General features: G+C 41.1%; 1 protein-coding gene and 1 long non-coding RNA gene across 4 annotated transcripts in view; one reads left to right on the forward strand and one right to left on the reverse strand.

Annotated features, from left to right (window-relative positions):
* zgc:173742 (DNA topoisomerase I, mitochondrial) overlaps positions 1–25667 on the reverse strand; it is a 40501-nt gene that overhangs the window by 1157 nt on the left and 13677 nt on the right. For all 3 annotated transcript variants that reach the window (XM_031304956.2, XM_031304955.2, XM_031304953.2), the window contains exons 10-19: positions 23407–23529; positions 17973–18160; positions 17054–17198; positions 15179–15322; positions 14460–14645; positions 10936–11004; positions 6411–6525; positions 3609–3736; positions 2853–2953; positions 1450–1599 (exon numbers count right to left, since the gene is read on the reverse strand). In XM_031304956.2, the coding sequence (XP_031160816.1) occupies positions 1450–1599; positions 2853–2953; positions 3609–3736; positions 6411–6525; positions 10936–11004; positions 14460–14645; positions 15179–15322; positions 17054–17198; positions 17973–18160; positions 23407–23529 (1349 nt within the window). The remainder of the gene's footprint in view (positions 1–1449; positions 1600–2852; positions 2954–3608; positions 3737–6410; positions 6526–10935; positions 11005–14459; positions 14646–15178; positions 15323–17053; positions 17199–17972; positions 18161–23406; positions 23530–25667) is intronic.
* Positions 112–13205, forward strand: LOC116053816. The gene is made up of 3 exons (XR_004105939.1): positions 112–190; positions 9235–9244; positions 13195–13205. It is a non-coding gene; the product is annotated as an uncharacterized LOC116053816 (long non-coding RNA).

The following is a 25667-nucleotide window of genomic DNA, read 5'->3' on the forward strand; positions in this document are numbered from 1 at the left end:
AAAGTTTAATTTATCAGCTGGCCCCGATGGTCGCTAAGAAGATGGGGCGCTCTGATTGGTTATAGGTCTATCCAATTGAGTGTAGAGGCATTTTCTTTCCTGGTTCGGTTGATGCCCCATGATCACAGCCCAATGGAGCAGTATCAGACTCATGTTCTGACTAGAATCTGAGTCTGATGACGTCAGGCTAGTGAAAATCATTTAGGCCTTATATACGCTGACCTTTTGAGCGTGTTTTGTGTAGAGTGGGTACTGGAAAAATTGATTACCGACAATGGTGCTTTGACTGTATGCCTGAAGATTAATAAACTATTGTTTTATTGAACAATAAACAATACAGAACATCATAGCTAAAAGTAACAATAGTTTTGCTTTAAGGCGAGGGAGGAAAACAATAGTATATACTGTATAGTGTGGAAAATGATTGGAGAACAAATAGCTTAACTTCCACATTATAAATTCCATCCAATATATTTTTGCAGAAACTAAGTTGTGTTCTGCATTATTGACCATTGGTCGCTAGCTTCCTGCTATTTGTGAGATTCTGTTTTAAAGCCAGAGCAGGGAAATTGTTATACTACAAACATTCATTGTATCTCTGATTATAGATCAGAGAAATCAAAGTGACTATAATGATCCGTTAACTTGTTGCTTTAACTTCATTATTATACTCTAAATGCTGTGCTGCTGTTCATTCTGGGTTCTTGTAGAACCAATGACTTATTTAATAAAGGGTTTGTGCACACTTTTTGATCATTGATTTGAATAGGAACCAGTTTCACGAAACTGGAAAGCCCAAGTTAGGCCCAAAATTAGCTGGCTGACCCAATCATCTTGCTTTGTGATACAGGCTCCAGGTGGAGGTGGTCCAGGTGGTTCTATGGATACTGATGTAGGCAGCGAGTATGCACACGTGTTTTCACCAAGGCATCACGGTTGGTTAGACAATCCCTCCAGAAAAACGCGATTATGCGATCGCATATTTCAATGCATAATCAGCCAAAGTCTGCATATTTATGCAGGGGCCGCATTTTTTTTCAAATACGCCGCACTTACGCCACATAAATTGCCCATTTCCGGCTTGCATGATTTCATAATCCCCCCCAATCCCACCAAAAAAGTCACATATATCTTAGCAGAAAGTTGAAAATTGTTGCGTTTACTTCACACAAGAGCAGCCATTTCCCCCTGTTGCCATGGGAACGTTATGAAGTGATGTAATTACGCGACGTGAACATCATCGAAAAGCTGCAAACCCTGCAATGAAGCCATGATGAAACCGCAGTTCCCGCAATTTCATTGCATAAAATTGCATAAATATCCCGCATATTCCATCACATTTTTTAAGAAAACGTGCCGCGTAATCAAGGATTTTTGCCCACAACAATCACAAAAAACTGCATTTTTCCGGAAGGACTGGTTAGAGTGCCCATGTTAGTTTTCACTCACCAAGCCACGCTGATGCGTGGGTCCAGGTAGTTGAGCTTTGAGGTACCCAGGGCAATCTGTTTGTTTTCTTCTCTGTCCGTCGCCTGGACCTCCATCTTCAGCAGCTGCTCCTCACAGCGCTTCACTGCTGCCTTCTTCCGCTCCACCAGCCTGACCGAAAACATATACAAAAGATTTGGTCTTTTAATGTGAATTCTTACTGTGCTTTCATCAGTATGCAGCCTAATTCTGAAGATGTTTTGTGTAAAATAACTAGAAGTAGTAGCAAGTGTCCAACCTTCAGAAAACCTATGCATCTACCATTAATCAATACAGTGAACGTTAGGGCTGCAGCTATCGATTATTTCAGTAGTTGAGTATTCTACCGATCCTTCCATTGATTAAACCTACATTGTGTAATTTTTTTGAGTTGATTCTTAGCAAAAAAAAAAAAAACCTTTGTTCTTTCACAAATCTGTGCTCATTCATGTGTAATTACTTCCACCAACTAATCAAAGTATTCTCGTAAGCGTAGAATCAAAAACATTTATTTACGATACATTATTCATTCACAAAGAAAATTGGTGTCCTTAAAGGTTGGATTTTTCCTCATCTTTTTAATTAAGGCATTAAGATCAATTTCCAAAAGATGTTTTTATTATTCCTCTTTTTAGTCAACTTTAGCATGGGTGTGTAAACTTATGCAAGCCACTGTATGTATGTATGTATGTATGTATGTATGTATATATATATATATATATATTATATAATCTTAAATTACTCCTAGGCATATTACTTACTTGAGGAATCGTTTCAGCCGTAGTCAATGTTGTAAACGGCACAATATTTCACTGTGTGTAACTTCACATATGTATCCTTTTTGGTTGTCACAAATGTCTAAAATTTTTAATTTTTCAAAATCTCCCCAGACATCCAGCAGAATCAAGTCTTTTTATATGCGCCACTCGATATTACATTAATTAGTAAATCCAATATCCAGTGAAAAAAACATTTGACATAACACACAGAAAAGCAGTGCTCCATTAAGGATGTCTTACTGCACTGTCATGTAGAACAAACAAGAGTGTTTGGAATTGCCTTCAAGCTCCAGGCACAAAGACAAAAATTGAACCGCGGGGAAGCTCATGTCTGTGAGTTGACCGCAGGGCTACCACCACAACGAACACGATTTCATTTTCAAGATCATACAGTACAGTTCTTATAGCTTTAACCTACAGCTCATTGTACACCGTGAAGCAGTTGTCTCTGTTGTTTGGAGGCACTAGCTCAGACCGCAGCGCAAAATGTAATTTCCCCTTGCGGGACTAATAAAGTATGTCTTCTTCTGCATTCTATTAGTACTAGTCTAATTGTTTTAATGTCGACAGCTTGCCGGGTTTTTTCAGCACTGTTGTGACACTTACGTCTGCAGCTTGGGGTCTGAGGTGCCTTTGTTCTTGGCCTCCTTCTTGGCCTGTTTCAGCTCCGTCTTTGCTAGGGCCAGCGTTTCCTTTCGAGCATCAATCTGGGTGGAGCACATAGGGACATAGGTGTGTTTTTATACAGTATACAGGTGTTAGCTTCAGAATACCACCGACAAATATCATCACCTCCTGTAAATGTTGAAGTGCTCATATTATGCTCATTTTCAGGTTCATAATTGTATTGAGGTTGTACCAGAATAGGTTTATGTGGTTTAATTTTCAGAAAAAAATATTTTTGTTGTACTGCACATTGCTGCAGCTCCTCGTTTCACCCTGTGTGTTGAGCTCTCTGTTTTAGCTACAGAGTGAGGCATCTCACTTCTGTTACATCTTTGTTCTAGCAGTACCTAGGTAAGGACTACTAGCCAGTCAGAAGCAGAGTATGAGGGTGTGCCACGCTAGCAGCTAGGTGAGCATTATAACGTGTGTTACAAAGTGACCACGTTTGTCTCTGAAGTAAAGGCTGGACTACAACAGAGCAGTTTGGAGCAGTTTGTGAACAGTGTTTTCTGTTGGAGATGGTAAGTCCCTTTGGGGTGGGGGACTTTGGGCTTTTTCACTTTGTAAACCTATTACATGCACAAAAAGACATACGTATAACACAATAAAGGAAAGGGAAAAAGCCAAAAAGCATAATATGAGCACTTTAATGTGACGAATGGCTGTGTCCAATGAACCAAGTCAAGCTGTTCTTACCTTGGCCTGAAGGTTAGCCATAGACTGATCAAAGGTCTTTGGCGGTGCCCGCTGGTGGTTACACAGAATGGCAACTGCTCTGTTAGCCCTGTTGTAGGACAGCAGTTTCTCTGCCATATTGTCGGACTCTTTGAAAGACAGAACAGTCATTTGTATTTTCACAGGAAAAAAAATCCCACTGAGAACACATTTATGAACAAAAATCTGAAAGACTAAATCATGCTGTGTCCCTCATGTTATTATTTTCCACCCACCATCTGCAACACACACACACACACACACACACACACACACACACACACACACACACACACACACACAGGTTGCTGCCATGTCATTTCATTTATTCAGATCCCTATAAGCTTCATCTATTCCTCCTGGGCTCCACATACTACAACCACATGCCATCCTGCAGATTGGCTCTCAGTGGCAATCCAGAAATGAGAAGAGAGTGTGACACTTCCATCTCTGAATGAGAAACTGAGGCAGAGGCAGCCAATGGGACCCTGATAAGAGTGACACACAGCACTGGGCACAGTATCAATGTATCTTGAATCACGCATGCTAGAACATTTTTTTATCATGGGACTCCATGACACAAGCAGTCAGGTAATAAGACAATGATAAAGCCCGGACTGATAAAAGGCTACAGCAGGGATCATCAACTACATTTTTCCAAGAGCCAGAATTTTTCTAAGCAGACACTCCGGGGGCCAGACTTTCTCAAAAAATAAAATAAAAATGTATTAATACCTAACTATTCTTGTTTGATATTTTCACTTTCTTACTAAATTAATGCTCTATTTTTTTATACATGTATTAGTGTTAGCAAACTCCTAAAACACATGGAAAATCCATAATGATATCAGGCTCTTTAACTAGAAAATGATCTCAGTTTACTGAGGAGTGATGGTTAAAGTCTGTGATTACAGAAACGTTGTTGTAGTATGCAGTGTTCTGATTGGTGGAAAATGCTTGCAGAAAGAAAGGCCTGTTGTCAGGTAAAAATGTCACTGTCAAAGAGCCTGAAGCAAAAAGTTGTGGAAAACAGCAGCTTTAACGATGGACTGATAAGCAGGCCACGCATTTGTCCCGTATGCCTCATTTGCGGCATCATCATCAAGAATGAAGAACGCGAACATGATGATGGCGTAATTCACGTGCATATTAAGTAGGCAAATGCACTATTTTGGTCTTATAAAACATCCATAGATTTACCTCTCCAGTGGAGAGGATGGTTCATTTAGTCAGCAGCTAAGTTTACAAGAGTTTGTCCAAAGTTCACGATTCATACTAAGACAAACAGTTAGACTACAAACATGGATTCATTTTAGCTTGTTCGTAAAAATTCGCTATTTGTAGAGTAGCACGCTGTTTTACGCAAATACAGCTGGTGGACGAGTCGACTGCACAGACTGAGCAGATTTAAATATTGCTTTCTACACGTTTATGCCTGTTAGACAGGTAAGTGGGTAGGGTTGGGTATGGTTTGGTTTTTTTCCGATACCGGTGCTAAAGCGGTACTTTTAAAACGGTGCCGGTGCCTAAACCGATACTTTTTAAGAAAGTTAAAAAAAGAAGAAAAAAAAAGAAGGGTACTAAACAACAGTCGGCGACATTTAAGAACAACATGTTTATTACTACGGCCATATGGTCAAAATTAAAATGATTTAATAGTAATGTTATAACTTATAATAAACAATAACTTATTTCACCAGTAAATTGCTGTTGAATGACAAAAACAACCACCAGATGGGAAAAAGGTATTTTACAATAACTTTGAATGCACCGCGAGGCTGTAGGTTACCAGTTTCAGTGAACGTACCGTCTGTGTTTTTCCAACGTCGGCATCTGCTGCGCTGCAGACTGTTATACAGAACATACAGTCACACTTTACACTGTTTAACGTTAGCTGTCAGCATTTTAACCCTGTTTAATCCAGCTGCTAGCTAAAGGTAGGCTAACGTTACCTGCTGTTGAGTGTAGTGTAAAGTCAGGCACCGAAATAAGGCACCGAAATTTTCGTTGTTATTCGGTCTCCTTACTACCGTTTAGGTCGGAACCGGTGCCCTATTGGTACCCAACCCTATAAGTGGGTATTGATAAGTATTCACTTTTTACTCACAAAGGTTTTATTTTAGCCTACTCACAGTAACGAGCCTAGCGTTAGTTCATCTGCACCAGTGGCAGTTTATAATCCTCTGTATAGTTCCCAGTCAGGTACATGTGCTGCGTGTTGTAACACACACACACACACACCTTGGCTCTACTGTGTGTGTGTGTGTGTGTGTGTGTGTGTGTGTGTGTGTGTGTGTGTGTGTGTGTGTGTGTGTGTGTGTGTGTGTGGCGCGGGCATCGCTGTTCAGAATCCCGTCTATCTTCCAAAAAACGCTTGTATCCAAATGAATTGTACTTGCACTAGCATTTCGTCTGGTTTACCTGTGTGTTGTCCAGTGAAGGGCATTTTAATTTTAGATCTGCAATACCAAAACTAATCGGAATGTGAATAGAGATGCAATTAGAGTTTACGCTCTCCCTGTGGAATGTCCCCTGCTCTGAATGCTTGAAATGCTTAATACCAGAACGCATATGGTTATACTTATGTATATACTTCTTCACATTTGTTGAATTCCTGCGGGCCGGACTGAAAGCTTTGGCGGGCCGCCAGTTGACGATCACTGGGCTATAGTTTAAAAAGATAGTGATACCTGTCTAGCTGCTTAGGAATACGAGTCGCTGCTTTAGAAGGCTATGTATGTAATGTTGGACTGCTTTATAGTACAGTGCGTGTGTGTGGCTTACTGTTTGTGAGTTCTTTGAGCTGCTGCTGCAATGTGATGGAAGCGTTGTATGTCCTGAAGACCTTCGCAGTCAGACCGGGCATTAGAGAACTCAGGTGCTTGTTCAGCATGGCTGTCTGCAATGAGAAATGGGAACGCGAGGTACAAAGAGAAACAGACAACACATTCCCATCAGTGTGTAAAACAAATACACTGTCGTCACAAATCCATGAGACCGACCCTTTCAAATCTCTACCACTAGGTGGCACTGTGGCATTGCGCCATTGCAGTGTTTAAAGCGTCTGTTAATGTACCACAACAAATAAAACACATACCACGCCATCTCTGCCTTCATTATCATCATCATCCATTTGAGCAGGGAGATTAAAGAAGATCACAGTACTATTTCACCTCTGACATTTCCATAGGTATTATAACAAGTTAAGGCCGTCATAGTCAGTGGTTAGATAGCCATTAATCCCTGTCAAATGGCTGCAGCTTCAACAGAACAGCAAAGAGATGAAACAGAGTTAACAGTGTTAAGTGCACACGCTGGTGTAAAAGCAAAACAAGCATGTATGCTCATTGCACACAAGCTCATATCAGGTGCAAACACGTGGACTTGAGAGACAGATAGCCTATGCATTTCTTAACATAGATGAAAGCTCTCAGATGTGGAAAGAAACATACCGATGAGCTCACAGCTCTGGCAAAAGAAGAAATTATTCTGATGATGATTCAAATAATGATGTGGTTGGTTTAATCAGAGAAGGGTCAGGACCCGGCGGTCTGGGGCCACAGACTTGTGTGAATGTGTGTTTCACTGCAGGAGCCTGTTAGATACAGGGTATTCATGTATACATACTTGTGCATGCATGTGCTGGGCACAGGTACACACAAACACACACAGAGTTGCTGTCGTGCCTGTCTTGCTAATGAGCTACCTAACTCTGCCCCTGCAATACTAATGGCGGTGTCGGCAAATCTGAGAGGCAAGTATGATAGCTCTCACACCCCCAACTCCCTTAGCATGGTGTATTGTTTCTGTGTGTGTGTGTGTGTGTGTGTGTGTGTGTGTGTGTGTGTGTGTGTGTGAGAGAGATCCATGTCATCTCCTACTAAGGCCTCATTACAACTTGCCATTACCACAGTACTAATTTCACATCTATAACACAGGATGCTATGTACTGGACTTTCTCATTAACACACTGCTAGACAATTTGTGGTGATGGCAGCTGATGCCAGGGAGAAACATTGCCTGCCTGTTGCCATTCTAAACTAGCTATGATGATGTGCTTTTCTTTTTTTCTCTGGGTCTAATTTATGTGTTCTCTGCATCAGTTCTCTGTAAAATAGAAAATAAAAAAGGGATGGAAGGGATGCAATACAGTGGAGGGAAAATGAAATGTGCCAAAATAAAGCGGCGCGTAGGGACTATACTACACTGCCGGTGGTAATTCAATTTTTTTTTTTTTTACTAAGATGTAGTTAAAGAAATCCCTCTGGTGAAACAGTTAACACCTGCATTTTCAGCCCAGATCAGACCTCAACATGGTGAGTGTGTGTGTGTGTGTGTGTGTGTGTGTGTGTGTGTGTGTGTGTGTGTGTGTGTGTGTGTGCGCGCAATCACCAGTTTTGAGTATTTTTTTTCTAGCAAAAAAAAAAATCTCTCTTTTTGTCCTGTCAAACATTCAAATATCTTTGATGATTAATCTTGAACTCAGAGGCAGTTCTTTAGATTTGAATGCTGAAAATAACGACACTAACACCTGTTTCACTGTGGAGGTAAAATGTGTAAAAGTGAGAGAGCATTTTTACACCATTATTTCTGTCACTTGTTGGGTTAACAACTATGAATGCCTTTGAGGAGAGGCAGCGCTAAAGTGTGCACAATTATCCCAGTTTGTACAATTTCCGCGTCTCCCACCTCTTTAAGACAGCAGGCTTTTTACCCAGCCTTCCATGTTGCTGTTCTGAACAGCTTTAAAAACAATTTTACTGAGCATACTGGCACTTTAACACTACTGAGTCTGCAGGACACAGGTTTGAAAAGCTTGAGCTGCTGTTATCACATGTTGACACATATGAGCAGTACTGGAGCAATTACCACCGTACACACCAGCAAAGCTAGTTTAGCTCCAAACACCCCAGAAGCTGTTATTTGAATAGAGCTCAGAGTCACTTAACCCTTTAACTCCCTTCCTTCTTCATGTCCATGTTTCCACTTTCATATTTGATTTAATGTCTTCCACCATTAAGGCCAACGAGGATGGCAGCACACTTTACAGCTCCACCACGTGTCTTCCATCCTTCTTCCCATTTCCACACCATCCTCCTCCTCCTCCTCCTCATCATCATCATCATCTCAGCCCTACTGCTGCTTCTCCCTCCTAACCTCCCCTCACCTGGACCAGCTGTAACATTCCTACTGCTCCGTCTACTCCTCCGCATCCCCCCTCCCTCACTCTGCTCTCTCAGTGGCCTGGCCTTTGCAGGTGCCAATCACGGCCTGCCCACAGCAGCCATTACCATTCCACCTCCAAAACACCCTGACATTTCTTGACACACTCGAGGCAGAGAGCACAGGCACCGCACTCCCTCCTTCAATTGCTCCATCTCCTCATCTCACCCTCTCACTCCTATCCTGTCTTGCATCTTCCTTTTCCTACCTGTCAATCTTTACAAACCAACACGTGGCTGGCTCTCAGACCTTCCTCGTGCTTTCTCATCTGCATCGCTTTCTCCCTCCGTTTCACTACCCCCCTCTCCTCCAAAGTGACCGTTTATCTGTTGCATACGTTCTAGTCTCGCATAGCCAGACCTTCCTCCACAGCGCTGCGGAGGAGGGTCTGGCTAGTCCACACAGCATTCCTGGATGGGAGAAAAACGGGCTCTGCTTTATTGGCATTTCTTTAAACCATTTCCAATCGTCTTGGGCGGTGCTAGGCACCGGACGAAGCCACGGTCTCGCTGCAAAATAGTCTCTGGAAGGAACTTGTTTTGGTGGAACGTGTACGTTCAAAAGTTGTTTTAGTCATGTAACAGAAAACTCAGATTGGACAGATAGTCTAGCTAGATCTGAGAGAGAGATCTGAGGGGCAGTTAACCATAGCCCTCACAAATCGAAACACAAAGAAAGCGGAAGGTGAGGGACATCCGGCCGGGAGGGGTGAATTCTGGCGGAATTTCCGGCAGCACCGGCGCAATCCCGGAAGTGGAATGTGGTGAATATAGACTACATACGTTCCGACCTAAAACCCTGTCTCTCTTGAGCGTATCACAAGACAAGGTTATTGCGGCTGTAAGCAGTCCAAAATAGTGCTGCCGCGAGGGGCTAAACACTGAGAGATACACACTGTGACGCGCTCAAGATTGTATTGCAATGATTTTTTTTCTTCTTCTTCCACACGTAAAATACACTTAGCACTGCAGTTACCAAATGTAATTGTTACCTGGTGAGTAGAATAATTGCGTTAATGCAGCGTAATGCATGATGTGGTCAACAGAAAGTGTTCGCTCCCAGGCTCACCCCCTCTCTGTCAATGCCCAAAAAACCCAGGTGCACAGGTGAAGCAAACAAATAGATTATCACTTCCGCTCAAACCGCGATGAAAACGCCCACCACCTGCCATATCAGTGCACAACACAATAATCAACAAACAACATAAATGAGACCATAAACAACATCCAATATGTGGCTCCTACAAAGGTATTTCTCAGCAATCAGAGCACTTAACCCAAGGTTGCCAGGCTGTGAGCTGCGGTTTCCACTACAAGAAACCTGTATATTGAGTGATTCTGAATATGTTTCCTCAACAAGCACAAAGACAAAAATGCTGTTGATCTTGTTTTATAGACTGAGTGCACCCTGAGAAGCCCCGCGTCTCCCTGCGGTGGACTAACCAAGTGTAAAACTGCTGCGGTCTGTGTGGCCTTGCTGCCTGCAGCTAGAGGAAGAGGTTGAGAGGACGGCAGATTTCAAAGTGTGGAAATTTATCCGCCCAGCATGTTCACTCTCAATTTCCACTGCAGTTTTCATTTTTATCTGCCAGAGTCCATCCCCTCTCTCTTTTCAAACTCCTTTTCTGCTTTCAGTCTCCCCGCTTCCAATATTCTTACCCATCTCCTCACTTTACCCCTTTCATCTCTCCACACCAATGGCTCATCCTCATTCAAGCTCATCTCTTACAGCTTACAATTAGGCCCTGTTTTACCTTTACTGCAGCCTTCTGTCCCCAGAAAACATTCAAAAATAATAATTCTGTTTTGCTTTCACAATCTTTTTCTTCAAATATTACACACCTCAGGGGAGTTTCTCACACTTATTACACAACCCTGGAAAATGTAAGGTATTCTTTTTTTACACAACATTTGCAATTATTCAAAGAACTGCAGTTTCCACAAGTACTTTAATTTGAACTAATTCCTTTCTGTTGATACCAAAAATGAAGTGTGGCAATGGTTCAAAGCTATACCTCAGGGGTTGCCAATATCACTGAAAACATCTAAAAATAGGGTTAGCAGTTAGTAGTTAGTGAGACACTCACATTAAGGCGGTCAAAGAGGTCATCTCCAGGTTGTTTGTTCACCAGGAACAGTTTGAGATTCTTAAAAACCTGAAAAAAGATACACAAGACAAATTTGATCATGTATTCCTATTGTAAGAACTGGGGAAAAGTCAATCAGGCAATCAGTACCAGTCAATTGTCAACATCACAGTGGCAATTAAGATATTTTTCAAAAATGCAATGAAAAACTTTTTTACAACTTCAAATTATTTCTCCAAAGAAAAACTTTGTCAACATCTGTTTCAGCTAAAAAGATAACTGTCTGGTTGTTCATCTCAATTTGAATTTTTTTATTATTCTAGTACCAAAACATTAAATACTAATCTGCATGTTTCCTCCACCCCAAGCTTACAAGTCAGATCTAAAACACCATAAATTACAATTTTATACAAATATATTATAATAAACGTAAGACAGAAAGAGTGTGTGTGTGTGAGTGTGTGAGTGTGAGTGTGTTGAGCCTGACTTCATTTGTCCATCTCACAGCAGAGCCAGAGGAGTAAAATTGGCCCAATTACATCTGACATTTCCAGCGACTCACAGATGCACCGTTCCCCAAATAAACTTGTAAAATATGCAAGACGCCAATTAACAGCAACAGATGTGTTGCTTTATAAAACACACTGACATATTCACTGGCTAATTTGTGTGGCAATGTTGTTCCCCTTGGCAAAAAACTGAATATATATATATATATATATATATATATATATATATATATATATAAAAAGAATTGTAACGTGCAAGTGCTTTTAGGATGAAAATGTAAATCAGTGTCTATCTAAAAGTGTTAGAGGAGCAGAGACACCAAAGTGAGCTCGCCCTAATTGGTTTAGTGATGTGTTCCTGTCTGTCTGTCTGTCTGTGTGTGGATGGAAATGGAATGTACCAATTTAGAATAAATAAATAAATACTCAGCAAGTTGAACGTAGCCAACACAATACGTTTACGCATCTGCACTCCAGGGCTATTTGATAAAGTAATTCAGGGTTCTAACTGGTGTACAAATTGAGAAATAAGTAGGGACTTGTTTTTAAACAATAGACAGATACACGTCACTGCCTAGGCATCGAGGGTTGGGAAAGGCACCTGAGCAATGGCTTATTAACCATCATGGCTGCTCCTCCTTTCTGCTGAGAAACAATGATAGGACTTCCCATTTAATTATACATGGGACATACAGTATTGGCAGTCCATATCATGCATAGAGTGGCTCCACTTCATTGCCATTGTTGTATTCATCCCCTGTTGTGCCCTACTGGATCTTCTCTGCATGCTGAATTTATGCAGAAGCGGCAAATTGCACATACAGTGCATATAAGCCAAACATATAAGCCCAAAATATTAGATTAAATTATTTCACTCCCCTCCAGAAGCTTGACAATGGGAATTTCTTCCTACCATCCCTGTTCCATTTGATTCCATGTGACATTTAGCAGCAATCTCACTGATTTCCCTGGGAATTGATGATGCTAAAATATGCAAGGGACTAATTAATTCTAGCTAATGTGTTGCTTTTGAATGCACTCATTTGAATAATTATACGTTCTGCCAAGAAGCAAAACACTTTGGCTATCAGGTGTTAACATTTCTTTTTCCATAACACACACACACACACGCCAAAGGGACGTTTTTCCTACAAGCTATAATTACAACTGTACAGTACAGTCTATTGAGCATGGTACTTGAACTGACAAACCCATCACAAGATTTAGTCAGTGTTAAAAGTTTTAAATGACTTCTTTACTCAGTAAATAATCACACACCACAGATCATGCCACACAAGATATCTTTCCATATCGTTATATCTTGGGTATCGTTCAAAGTTTTTGTATAAAAAAAAAAAAAAAAAAAATTACAAATCACAAATTACAGCACAAATCTTTTTCCTTTTTTAATATTTCAGCTCCTACTACGTGAGCTGTCTCGTGTAGTTTTTCCTGCCTGCCTCTGCGACTTGTAACATAAGACAGCCAATCACAAACATTATTAGATCTTGGTAGAAGCATGCTGCATGCTTATTGGCTCCCTGACGGATGAGATTTCCTCCTTAGGTATTGAAATTTGGTATTAAATGGCGAAGCATTTTTCAATACTTGATACTTCAGAGGCAATTTGGTCAGTGGCTAAAAAGTATTGAATTCGGTACTCAGCCCTATCAGATACGGTGTTGTTCAACTCCAGTAAAGCTGTTCTTGTTTACATGCACCCTCAGACTAAGTATTCTGTTGTCATGAGTGAAAAATAAGTTTGGACTGCAACAACTGATCATTCATATTATCCATTACTGCTAATTTTCTCGATCATTCATTTTATAAAATGCCAGAAATAAGAGACAATGCTTATCACAAGTCAGCCAAACATTTGCCTTAAAATTGCTTTTTTGTCTGACCATAAACATAAAATTATGTAACGCTATAAAACAAGGAAAGAAAATGATAAAAGAAAAGGATTACCTACTGTATTCTAAGATTTGACAAAGTGTTACCAGCAATTGTGGCATAAAGGCTGCGACTGTGAACTTCCTGTTGTACTATTAAGTACCGCTTATGTAGTATAAGCTTGACCAAAATGTACAAACAGCGTCATGATGCTTAGATGCACAGACCAACTCCAAGTTACCTCAGTTAGTGGGTTAAGAATTCACCGGCATGAACACATAATCTAAAAAGAAGCAGACTGGGGCAGAGCTACAGTTCTAACAGACCGACACATTGGCCACAGAAATCCAATCTAAAACTGTTTCTGCCCTGAGGACATTTCTCAGTTCCCTTTCTGCTTCAGGCTCTGTTCATATGCATGCAAGTGACCTTCTCTGCAGGAACTTCTGCCAAAACCCTTAGGGGAAAACCTAGAATAACATTTTGTTATTTATTTAGAACATTTTACACACCACAAAAAAATACAACCCCTCCCTCTCCCCTCCCAAACCCATCCCTACAACCAATTAAATCAATTATTAATTTCTTAAACTGCACTGTAATTTGTATTCTCGTATTCTATTTAAGTTTTCATGTTCTTTCTTTGTAACTGCTTTTTAATGTTTTATGTAAAGCACTCTGAATTGCCTTGGTGCTGAAATGTGCTACAGAAATAAAGTCGCCTTGCCTTACAACCTCCAGCCTGTCAGTCTGTCACCAGGGCAGAGAGAACAGGCTGGGCCCGTCTGTCTCTGAGAAAGTGTTAACCGCACAGCGACCACTTTCTGCTTGTAATTCTATCACATTGCAGCAAACGCTGTCTGCGTGGAGTTTTGGAAAGTGCAACTACACTTTACCGACATTGCCGTGACCCACTGTGACTTCAAACAGCCGAGGCGACTTAGTTTCGCAACTCTGCGCGCAGTTGTCGGAGCCCCGGTCTCTGTCAACATGTAGAGAGGACAGCGCTCTCAGGTACTGAAATGTGGCACCGTTTGATTTAAGGCGAATTGGTCCTCTGTAGTACCGACGTAGTTCGATCGGTACCCAACCCTAGTGCGGGCGTGCTTTTTGTTCCTTTACCTTTCTGACGACGGGGACCTTGTTGTAGTAGCGAATGGAGTCTTTACCCAGGAAGTCGAATTCCACAACACACTCGTTGCCCTCCAGTTTCTCATGGAGGGTGATGTGCTCCACACGTAGCGAGCAGCAACCAACCGTGTCTGCCGTCTCTCCCTCCTCCTTCTCATTACCAGCTCTCAGCGCCAGCTTTTTTGGGTCAGAGGACACAGAGATGAATGCACATCAAAGCCACACATACTCTCCAAGCACCTTCGCCGCTGTACCGCCCATTCACAGAGCCAATCAGACTATCAAATACATACACACAACATGAAATAGAAACAAAGAACTGCATAGTAAACACAACGAGAAAGAATCTGAATTTAAATAGCCTTTGGCATGAGCCAAAAACAATCACACACTCAATCTATCATTTCACTCAATGCAGACTAAGATAATTAGCTTGGGGTCGCTGGAAGAAAATGGCTACATACAAATCCATTTATCTCATTGCAAAAGATCTTGCATCCAGCTATGTGAGAAGACAGAAATGGCAATCAAGACACATCGCATTGATTTCCAATATGTTCATATGGCTCTTTGTTTCAAACCTAAGCACTAAGGAGAATCAGTTTATTTCGAGCATTGGTGTGTAAACATTGTTAAACTTGGTATACTAAACGCTGCATCTTTACGTCAGAGACTGAGTTTTTCCTTTGAGCAATGGCTCAGAACCAGACCTTGTCTATGAAGTAGAGGGCCACAGCTCTTTGTCTTGTGCCCATCTCTTTAGATTTCAGATCTTGGTTGTACTGGTTGCGGATGTCGTCCACGCATGACTTCAGCTTCCGAGCGACCTCGTATTTCTCCCAGTCCTTCTCTCCCTTTGTAGGATGAAAGCAGGGCACGATGGAGGAAGAGAGGTGTAGACAAAGCGAACGCAACAGTGAGCAGGAGGGGGAGAAGTGAAGAAAGGGAGACAGTGAGAAGGAGGGATAACAATAGGGGAACAGCAAGAGAGGAAAGAGGAGAAAAGCAAACATGAAACAAAGAACTAAAGAAACAAAATAACATGAAGGAATTTTGTTTGAAAAGCCTCTGATCAACAAACATTCAAAATGGTAATCATGACATGAATGCAGGCTGTTATCACTCAACTATATAACTTTAATGAAAAATGTGCTGGTTATTATATATATATATATATATATATATATATATATATATATATATATATATATGTAGAGTTGGGACCAAGGCAATTAAACCCACAATCGGTGAACGCCCGCAGACTAACAGTGGAATAATTTAACCTTTACACATGAAAGATGGAAAGAAGGACGAGTGAGTAAATAGAGGAGAGCAAAAGGGAAATGAGAAAAGGAAAAGAATGACAAGACGTCGCACGCGTCTCTTTCAACATGCATAACTCACATTTCCCATTTACTCTCCAAACAAAACCATAATGGGATTTTAATATTTTAGAAACAAAACATATTAGATATTAGGACTGAAATAAAAATCGCCTAAACAGGCTTTATTGACCAGAACAAGGATGCATGCTTGGTGCTTGTAGTTATACTATACAGATTTAACGGTTTGTTATTTTTCCCGGGTTTCTCCCGGTTTTTTTTTTAGCCCTATCTCCCGGACCCCCTCCCACGGTTTGTTATTTCTCCCGGGAAACTCCCGTAATTTGCATGGCCCAAACTCCTTTATAAATAACCAGAACAATATGTTTGTCTAATGTTGACCAGTTGCCAGATCTTGTATGAAACGCATCCTATTCACACACCATATACACTTTTCAACCCGTTTGTCACCTCGACCTGGCAACCTATAACCCAGTTGCGCAGTTGATGTCTGCGCAAGCTTCGTGGAAAGTTCAGACCCGAAAGCGAGCCAATAAAAATGGCCGGTGAAGGCGGTGTTCCCGCAAAGAAATTGAAATATAGCTGTAGATTTCAACAGTGTTGGGCGCAACTATTCACATGCATCTTACCTAGACATATCGACAACCTCCACGCTTTTTGTAAGGTGTGTCGCATTGATTTTAATGTAGCGCACGGCGGGAACAATGACATTACCCAGCACATTAAAACACAGCGGCACCATCGCGCAGAAGAGGCACATAAGGGCGCACAGGCGATTTCATCCTTCATCACAACAGACAGAGGCAGAAAACGTGAGGTACTTAAATGTGTTTTTACCAGTGTTAACAACTGCAGTGCAGTGTTTCTGTGATAATTTGTTGTAATAAAATTACAAATAAAAAATATAAATAAATATTAATAAATTAAGTTATGTTTTCATTTATATTGCAATGCAAATAATACACTTAACACTTACAGTACACTTAACAGTACCAGGTGCTTGCAGGAAGGTTGGGTGAGTTTATTTAGTAACTGTTAGAGTGTTAAATCAAATTTGAGTTTTGTAAAGCCACACAACCAAACACTGACTGGGCCTGCCTGTCCCCAAACTAAAGCAATAAACTGCTTAAATTAAAAAAAGTGTTCATTTTTTGTACTGGTTGTGATGTATGTGCCTTTTATACATGTAGTATGTATAATGTAGAGCATTTCTTGCCAGTTTGCAGCAGACTAGAAGGCTACCTTGAGTTTTGAGTTGGCATTGAGCATGATGTATTTAATGGAGCCCTGGATGTTCTCAGTCCAGCTGGCCAGCCATGTCACAGAGTTGTCATGTCGAACCTCCTTCCAGCGGTGACCAGCGGGCGGCACGGGGACACTGGACTCTCTGTCAATGCAAAAACAAGACGTTTTTTTAAACATTAAAGCATGTAAACATGTCCTAGTACAAACACAAAATACAAGTATGAACCTGAAGAATGCTATATAATAATGCCCCTTTAAAGATGATTTTTCCTTTCTTCATAGTGTGTAGGCCAACTCCTTTCTTATTTAAGTAGTTTATCGTTCACCCGGTTTGCAGCGGCAGTCACAGCATTGGAGTACAAGCTGCAGCATCCTACAAAGGCCCAAGCCTTCTAAACATAAATGTATGACACCAGTGCCAGAAATGGATACTTCAGTTGTAATCTCCGCCTATTTCAGATGAATTAAAGTACAAACTCTTTCTCAGCACGCCAGGCTACTGAGATTGAATATGTGATGTAGAACTATAATTCCTGAGTGATGTACTGCTTTAACATACCATATTTCTGAGGCTCCCTAGAAAAAAACATTTCATTTTGTCAAATAAATTCAAACAGTGCACCATCTGTAGCAGTTTATTACCATTGCCTGTGCAGCTCTCAATATGGAAATGCGTTGTTGCATGGCAAGATAAATGGTGATGTTCATTTTGAAATTATTTCCCTATGGCTGACAGCTTCTAAACACTTTGTGCATCGAGGTCTCCCAGCTAGAAGGTCACACCAAGAGGTGTGACAACTGGGCTTTTAGCAGCTGGTGTGATGGAGTTGTAGTAACTCCTGCTTTTTGTCAGACCAGCCTTTACTTATGCATCACTACACTGTCACACGGTTTGATCCCTTTGGCCCACTCTCACCTGCTGCAGTTGATGATCACATCCTCTGGTTGGATCCTTTTCTTCAGCATGCCCTGTTTGGGATGCTCGCCTCTACCCCGGAACAGCCCGGGAGGCTCAATCTTGAAGTTGCCGATGCGCTCTTTGTGGTGATCCAACAGGCAGAAGCCGTACTCATCCACTATCTTCAGGTTGGCCTCTTTCAAAACCTACAACAATGAAACAAAAAAAAAATCTGAATCAGGTTTATTGCCAAGTAAGTACTTACAAGCAATTTGCTTTGGTGGTTGGTGCATACAGTACATAAACAACATACATATTGAACATTAATATGAAATAAACAAATATATACAGTATACAAAATAGCTGTTTAACATAAGAAGAAAAAAAACTGAATGGATTAGGTGCAGAATGTGCAAAGAATATGTGCAATGGGCAGGTGTACTGTATAGTCCAGGATGAAGGTTAATGCAAAGTGGAGTGTCTAGGGGTGGCGGGATAAAAAGTCAATGTCAGTGGGGGGGTCCGGGGCCTGCCAGAGGGAAGAGATTCAACCGGGGTGAGAGGGATCGGCTACAATCTTTCCTGCCCGCCTCAGCATCGTGGACGAAGGGTGATTCCAGGATTTTTTAAAGTGGGGTGGCACGGGGGGGGGACCAATAATCAGTCAGGGGGGACCCGGGGGGAGGGGGCATTTTATAAAAATACAGCATAGAAAATCTGTTTAGAAATATAGGAAAAATTTGATAGAACAACACAATGTAATTCTGATAAATAAAACACATCACATTAATTAGTCATTTCACTTGTTTTCATTTTAGACAAATTGTATATCTGAATACAATACACATTTTTTATAGGCTCAGTATGCCACTTAAAAAAAAAAAAAAATTCCAGTGCTAGTTCCATGGTATCAGAATTTTGGATAGTCATCATGGAATCATCTAACCTGACTCCGCCAGATGGATTGCTTCGCATTTGCTCGGCGTATCCATCTGGGAACTTTCCGTTGGAGAACTTTTGGGAAGGGGCGAAAATACTGATTAGCTGATTGGATAAACCATCTGTCTATCACCACCTATGTTGGTGATAGACGGGCCAAATCAACCAATCAGATCAACTTAATATCAAACTCTTGCCGAAACCAGTCGGGAGAAGAGCAAAAACATCTTTTCCTCCGAGAAAAGCCTCCAGTGCCGTTTTTTGCTCTTCTTTCAATGAAGGAATACTTTCTAATTCGGATAAAACTTGCGCGATAGCTACGCTCATCTCATCCGTGGAAGTCGCCATGTTGTTTAGACTGAACAGTCACTTCACGTTGCGTGCGTCACCCCTAAACCCGCCTCAAAACCAACACTGATTGGTCAGTTGTTTGGCGAACAGCTCCAAATTTTCTCTGTCTCAAGATGCCAGACTGATCTGAGAGTGGAAAACTGGAGCTCGCGAGATCACGACCGTCTCACGAGGCTAGGAATCATTAATTGGTGATGTGACAAGGGCTGGGAAGATTGGCATAACAAGCAGCCAAGTGACAGATTCAATGGAAATCACAATTGTCAAATTGACAACACTTTAGCCCAGTGGACTGGGGTCCGTGTACTTGGCGGCCAACGGATTTTCGTTTTGAAAGGAAAAAAACAAAAACGAAAAACGGCCAGTTTCCCAATTACCATTAGTAAATAGGAAAACAAAAAACGGAAAACAACCCATTATTCGTTTTTTGTTTTGATATTAAAAAACGGAAAACGAAAAACAATCTCGTTATCCGATTGTCTTTGATGTATTTGTAGATGGAATTCGGAAATTAAAATACGTGTGTATAAATCTTATTCCTTTGTCAGTACCCGATCCGTACCGCCTGTAAAATCCGTTCTGTGCACTGCCTGATCAGTTCTACGCTTGCGCGAACACCGGCAAACTTCACAGCTCTATGCACGCATTGGCGTAAGGATGTTTGGACATTCCCGGTTACCGGAAGAAAACATTAGACAGTGACAGTAGACCGTTATGATGGCAGAGATGAAGTTTACAAGGTGTTTGCTGGAGTTGCCTAAAGGATCTGTTAATGATATACGGAGCGTCGTCTGGCCATCCAGTACAACACCATGTAGCAAATTAAATAAAGGCTTCAAATTTTACGTTTCATCATTTCTTTGCAACTTTGAAGGTAATTTGCTAACGCTAGCTAGCCTGAGCTAGAAGCCTTGCTTTGGTGTTATAAGTCATGACTCCGTCCTGCTTCAGGTTAACCATGCTTTTAATAAAGTTTAAGCATGTGTATACCTCTCACTTCATGTGTTTGTACTTTTATGAAAGTATCGGGTAAAACAGGGCTACAAATGAGATCTCTGTGAGAGACCAGCTAACTCCTAGCAAACTATTATGTAGCTCAATGCTGGACATTTCACCCCTAATTCCGGTCACTTTACTGTATTTGTATTTGTTTAGTATTTGGTTTAGAAGCCTTTATTGGTGATTTTTACGGTTCAAAGTCCTGCTACATACGTACATAGCTAGCTATATGCTCCGCTATGTCGCGTTAGCATGCAGCTACAATAGTTAGCTATGAGTATGCTAACGTTAGATTGTAGTGGAACGAAGCAGCACTTTCTAACGTCAAAAATCACAGATAAAGGCTTCTGAACCAAACACTACACAATCGGACATGTTTCAGCAGGAATGTGACCCGGAATTGGGGAGAATTTAACAACATTGCCAGCTAAGATGACCGTTAGCATGTAGCTACTATAGTGTTTACTGCCGTTGGCATGTAGCTACTATAGTGGTATACAGCAGTGTACACCGCTACACGGTTTTGGATCAGTGACAAGTTTCGAATGTTTGTAGCTATGACTATTGTATAATAAAGATTTAATAAAAAAGTTGTAATGTTTGGTCGTAAAGTGTTGACACATGGTACAAACACAGACTGTAAATCGCACATGGACATTGTTAGTTTTCTACTACGTAATTATGCGCATGCACAGAGTTGATCTTACAGGCGGTACTGGCCAATAAATGCTATTGAAGGGCGGGTCTTGGCGTGGCGGGAGTAACTTCCGGGTCACGAAAAAATACCAATGCAAAATTAAGGAGTACGACTTATACACACGTATTTTAATTTCCGAGTTCCACCTACAAATACATCAAAGACAATCGGATAACGAGATTGTTTTTCGTTTTCCGTTTTTTAATATCAAAACAAAAAACAAATAATGGGTTGTTTTCCGTTTTTTGTTTTCCTATTTACTAATGGTAATTGGGAAACTGGCCGTTTTTCGTTTTTGTTTTTTTCCTTTCAAAACGAAAATCCGTTGGCCACCAAGTACACGGACCGACTGGCCCCCTTCTAGCACTGCCCCTGCCTGGAGCCAACACATAACAAATAGGGCTGGGCGATATGGAGAAATCAAATATCACGATACTTTTGACCAAATACCTCGATATCGATACCGCAACGATATTGTAGTGTTGACTATTGGTGCTTTCACAAAATATTTACACAATGAGATTTTTGATAAATAATCACCAGTAATGTGGATATAATGACTAAGTGGGTAATAAAACAGCTACAACAGTCTGGTAAGTTCAGAAAATGACATCACTTTACTGTAATGCAGCCTTTAAAACCAGGAAAAGACAACAATTGTGCCATATTACGATATCCAAAATCTAAGACGATATCTAGTCTCATATCGATATTGCCCAGCTCTAATAACAAAAACAACATTTTTTTAATAAATAATAATTATCCAGAACCTAAATGATCCATGCTGACCTTATTTAGACAGGCACAAGAAGAAGAGTAGTTATGGAGACAACAACATACAGTGAGGAAAATAAGTATTTGAACACCCTGCTATTTTGCAAGTTCTCCCACTTAGAAATCATGGAGGGGTCTGAAATTGTCATCGTAGGTGCATGTAGGTCCACTGTGAGAGACATAATCTAAAAAAAAAATCCAGAAATCACAATATATGATTTTTTAACTATTTATTTGTATGATACAGCTGCAAATAAGTATTTGAACACCTGTCTATCAGCTAGAATTCTGACCCTCAAAGACCTGTTAGTCTGCCTTTAAAATGTCCACCTCCACTCCATTTATTATCCTAAATTAGATGCACCTGTTTGAGGTCGTTAGCTGCATAAAGACACCTGTCCACCCCATACAATCAGTAAGAATCCAACTACTAACATGGCCAAGACCAAAGAGCTGTCCAAAGACACTAGAGACAAAATTGTACACCTCCACAAGGCTGGAAAGGGCTACGGGGAAACTGCCAAGCAGCTTGGTGAAAAAAGGTCCACTGTTGGAGAAATCATTAGAAAATGGAAGAAGCTAAACATGACTGTCAATCTCCCTCGGACTGGGGCTCCATGCAAGATCTCACCTCGTGGGGTCTCAGTGATCCTAAGAAAGGTGAGAAATCAGCCCAGAACTACACGGGAGGAGCTGGTCAATGACCTGAAAAGAGCTGGGACCACCGTTTCCAAGGTTACTGTTGGTAATACACTAAGACGTCATGGTTTGAAATCATGCATGGCACGGAAGGTTCCCCTGCTTAAACCAGCACATGTCAAGGCCCGTCTTAAGTTTGCCAATGACCATTTGGATGATCCAGAGGAGTCATGGGAGAAAGTCATGTGGTCAGATGAGACCAAAATAGAACTTTTTGGTCATAATTCCACTAACCGTGTTTGGAGGAAGAAGAATGATGAGTACCATCCCAAGAACACCATCCCTACTGTGAAGCATGGGGGTGGTAGCATCATGCTTTGGGGGTGTTTTTCTGCACATGGGACAGGGCGACTGCACTGTATTAAGGAGAGGATGACCGGGGCCATGTATTGCGAGATTTTGGGGAACAACCTCCTTCCCTGAGTTAGAGCATTGAAGATGGGTCGAGGCTCGGTCTTCCAACATGACAATGACCCGAAGCACACAGCCAGGATAACCAAGGAGTGGCTCTGTAAGAAGCATATCAAGGTTCTGGCGTGGCCTAGCCAGTCTCCAGACCTAAACCCAATAGAGAATCTTTGGAGGGAGCTCAAACTCCGTGTTTCTCAGCGACAGCCCAGAAACCTGACTGATCTAGAGAAGATCTGTGTGGAGGAGTGGGCCAAAATCCCTCCTGCAGTGTGTGCAAACCTGGTGAAAACCTACAGGAAACGTTTGACCTCTGTAATTGCAAACAAAGGCTACTGTACCAAATATTAACATTGATTTTCTCAGGTATTCAAATACTTATTTGCAGCTGTATCATACAAATAAATAGTTAAAAAATCATATATTGTGATTTCTGGATTTTTTTTTTAGATTATGTCTCTCACAGTGGACATGCACCTACGATGACAATTTCAGACCCCTCCATGATTTCTAAGTGGGAGAACTTGCAAAATAGCAGGGTGTTTCCTCACTGTATGCATGCACAAAAAAAAGCCTGAACCTTACCAGTTTCTCCTCCTTGGTCATGTTTTTCCGGGCCTCCACCTTGGCTTTATGCATGGCATGGAGCTCTCCAAAGTCACATTTGTCAAGATCTTTAATCAGTGACCTCTCCTCATGGGTCATTTCCTAAAAAACACACACACACACACACACACACACACACACACACACACACACACACACACACACACACACACACACACACACACACACACACACACACACACACACACACACACACACACACACACACACACACACACACACACACACGTGATCCCTTCTTGAGTATGGAATTGTTGTAAGCCTCTATCTGCATAAAACCAGAGATATCCTTTAGTGATAAAAAAAGATTAGTATATGAGAAAATTATTCTGCATCAATTTCAATCATCAATACAACTTTTCAGTCAATCACGTGATGGGCATTTGTTTTATGACATTTTATAGACTAAACAATTAGTCATCCACCCATCCATCTATTTTCCACCGCTTACCCAAAGCCGGGTCAAAGTCAATCAAATATATTAAAACATTCTTAGATTCATCTATAATGAAAATAATTGTTAGTTGCAGCCTATGCAGTATCTTGGAATGCCAGAATAACTTTGCCAAAATTGATGCAATTATTCAATTATATACATCTTTTTTTATCCACAGTCCAATGCTTATTCAGTATCAACGACGTGGATATAGACTAATACAGTACAGAACCTTTGTCTGACAAATAGCGCACTATACAATAATGCATTATAAAAAAATAAGGTGAGCGTGAAGGCTGAGCGGACAGAAAAAGAAAAAAGTGATATCGTTATTAAAAGCCAGAGTATAGGCCAATTCCTCTTAAGAAGGCCACTGCCAAGCTAGCTTAACAAATACAGCAGTACACTGAAGGCAGCAGCAGAGCAGCTGAGTTTCAACTATAATTGTCAACTTTCTAAAGTTATTGCACACGGGGTCACCTCATCAAAGAGGTCACCAACAGGGCAGCAATACAGAGCAATTCAGTGGAGGCTTTATGGTTCATCTTGGAAAGCGTCTGGTGCTTAAATGTCACCCGACAACATGAGGGGCTTTTTAAATGAACTTGGGCAAGAAAGCTATTGCAGAACAAAAATCCCTAGTCTATTCTTACAGTCATATTGGCCTTGAGCGGCAGAACGTAACAATAATCAATGAACGGGGGTTTTATTGAGCAGGAGATCTTGATCTTAATGCCTTCACGCGCTGTTGAGCCTAATAGCTCATAAAAACACATAGATCACAGTATAAGAACGACTTGTATGGGTTAATCATATGACAAACAAAAGGGCATCTAACCTGAAGACATCCATTAAGGATAAAGAGAATGACTCATCTATCAAGCTTCTCAGAGCAGTATTGATCTAGTCCACTTGGAGATGAGATGCAAAAACGTACCGCTCGATCATCACACGTGCACGAACACACACCTCTCTCGAAACACTCTGACACTGTTTGGGCACGCAGTCAGTCTGCGTGTCTAAGCATGACTGACACCCGACAGTGGGCGGGCACTGAGGGCAGTGAAGCGAGAAGACTTTTTCCGGCTATAATAAAACAGTTTAATTGGATTTGTTCATATGCAGGGGGGCTTCTTGTATGGATTAGCATATCAATGCCTTCACACAAATCGTATTTTCAAGTGCATTGAGCACTAAGCAGCGCAAAATTAATTCTGCATGATATGCCTTGGGGCTTGGCACTGTGTTTGCTCTATACAGAGGACATCCTGACAGACACCAGCGCGCAGGTACCAGCCACAGTCACACACGCAACCTGTAGTTTACAAGCATATATGCTACAGTTTACAACACAAAGCTGGAATACAGACAACTAATGCTGTACCTGGATGTTATCAAGAGAATGTTCCTGGAGCTGACATTATTCCCCTGGCTTGACAGTCAAAGGTTTAATAAATAGGAAATTACAGTTGACAAAGCTCCCAGTCATCATCAACGTAGCAGCATCAAGGGAAATGTTGCTGAACTAAAAACACAATGGTTCTAGGGCTGGGCAATATGGAGAAAATCAAATATTCGACCGATACCTCGATATCGATACCGCAACGATATTGTAGTGTTGACTATTGGTGCTTTCACAAAGTATTTACACAATGAGATTTTTGATAAATAATCATCAGTGATGTGGATATACTGACTAAGTGGGTAAAGGCAAATAATAGAACAGTTACAACAGTCTGGTAAGTTCAGAAAATGACCACATTACCATTTTTATATTATGCCA

This window comes from Sander lucioperca, chromosome 7 (assembly GCF_008315115.2).
Source record: "Sander lucioperca isolate FBNREF2018 chromosome 7, SLUC_FBN_1.2, whole genome shotgun sequence".
NCBI lineage: Eukaryota > Metazoa > Chordata > Actinopteri > Perciformes > Percidae > Sander > Sander lucioperca.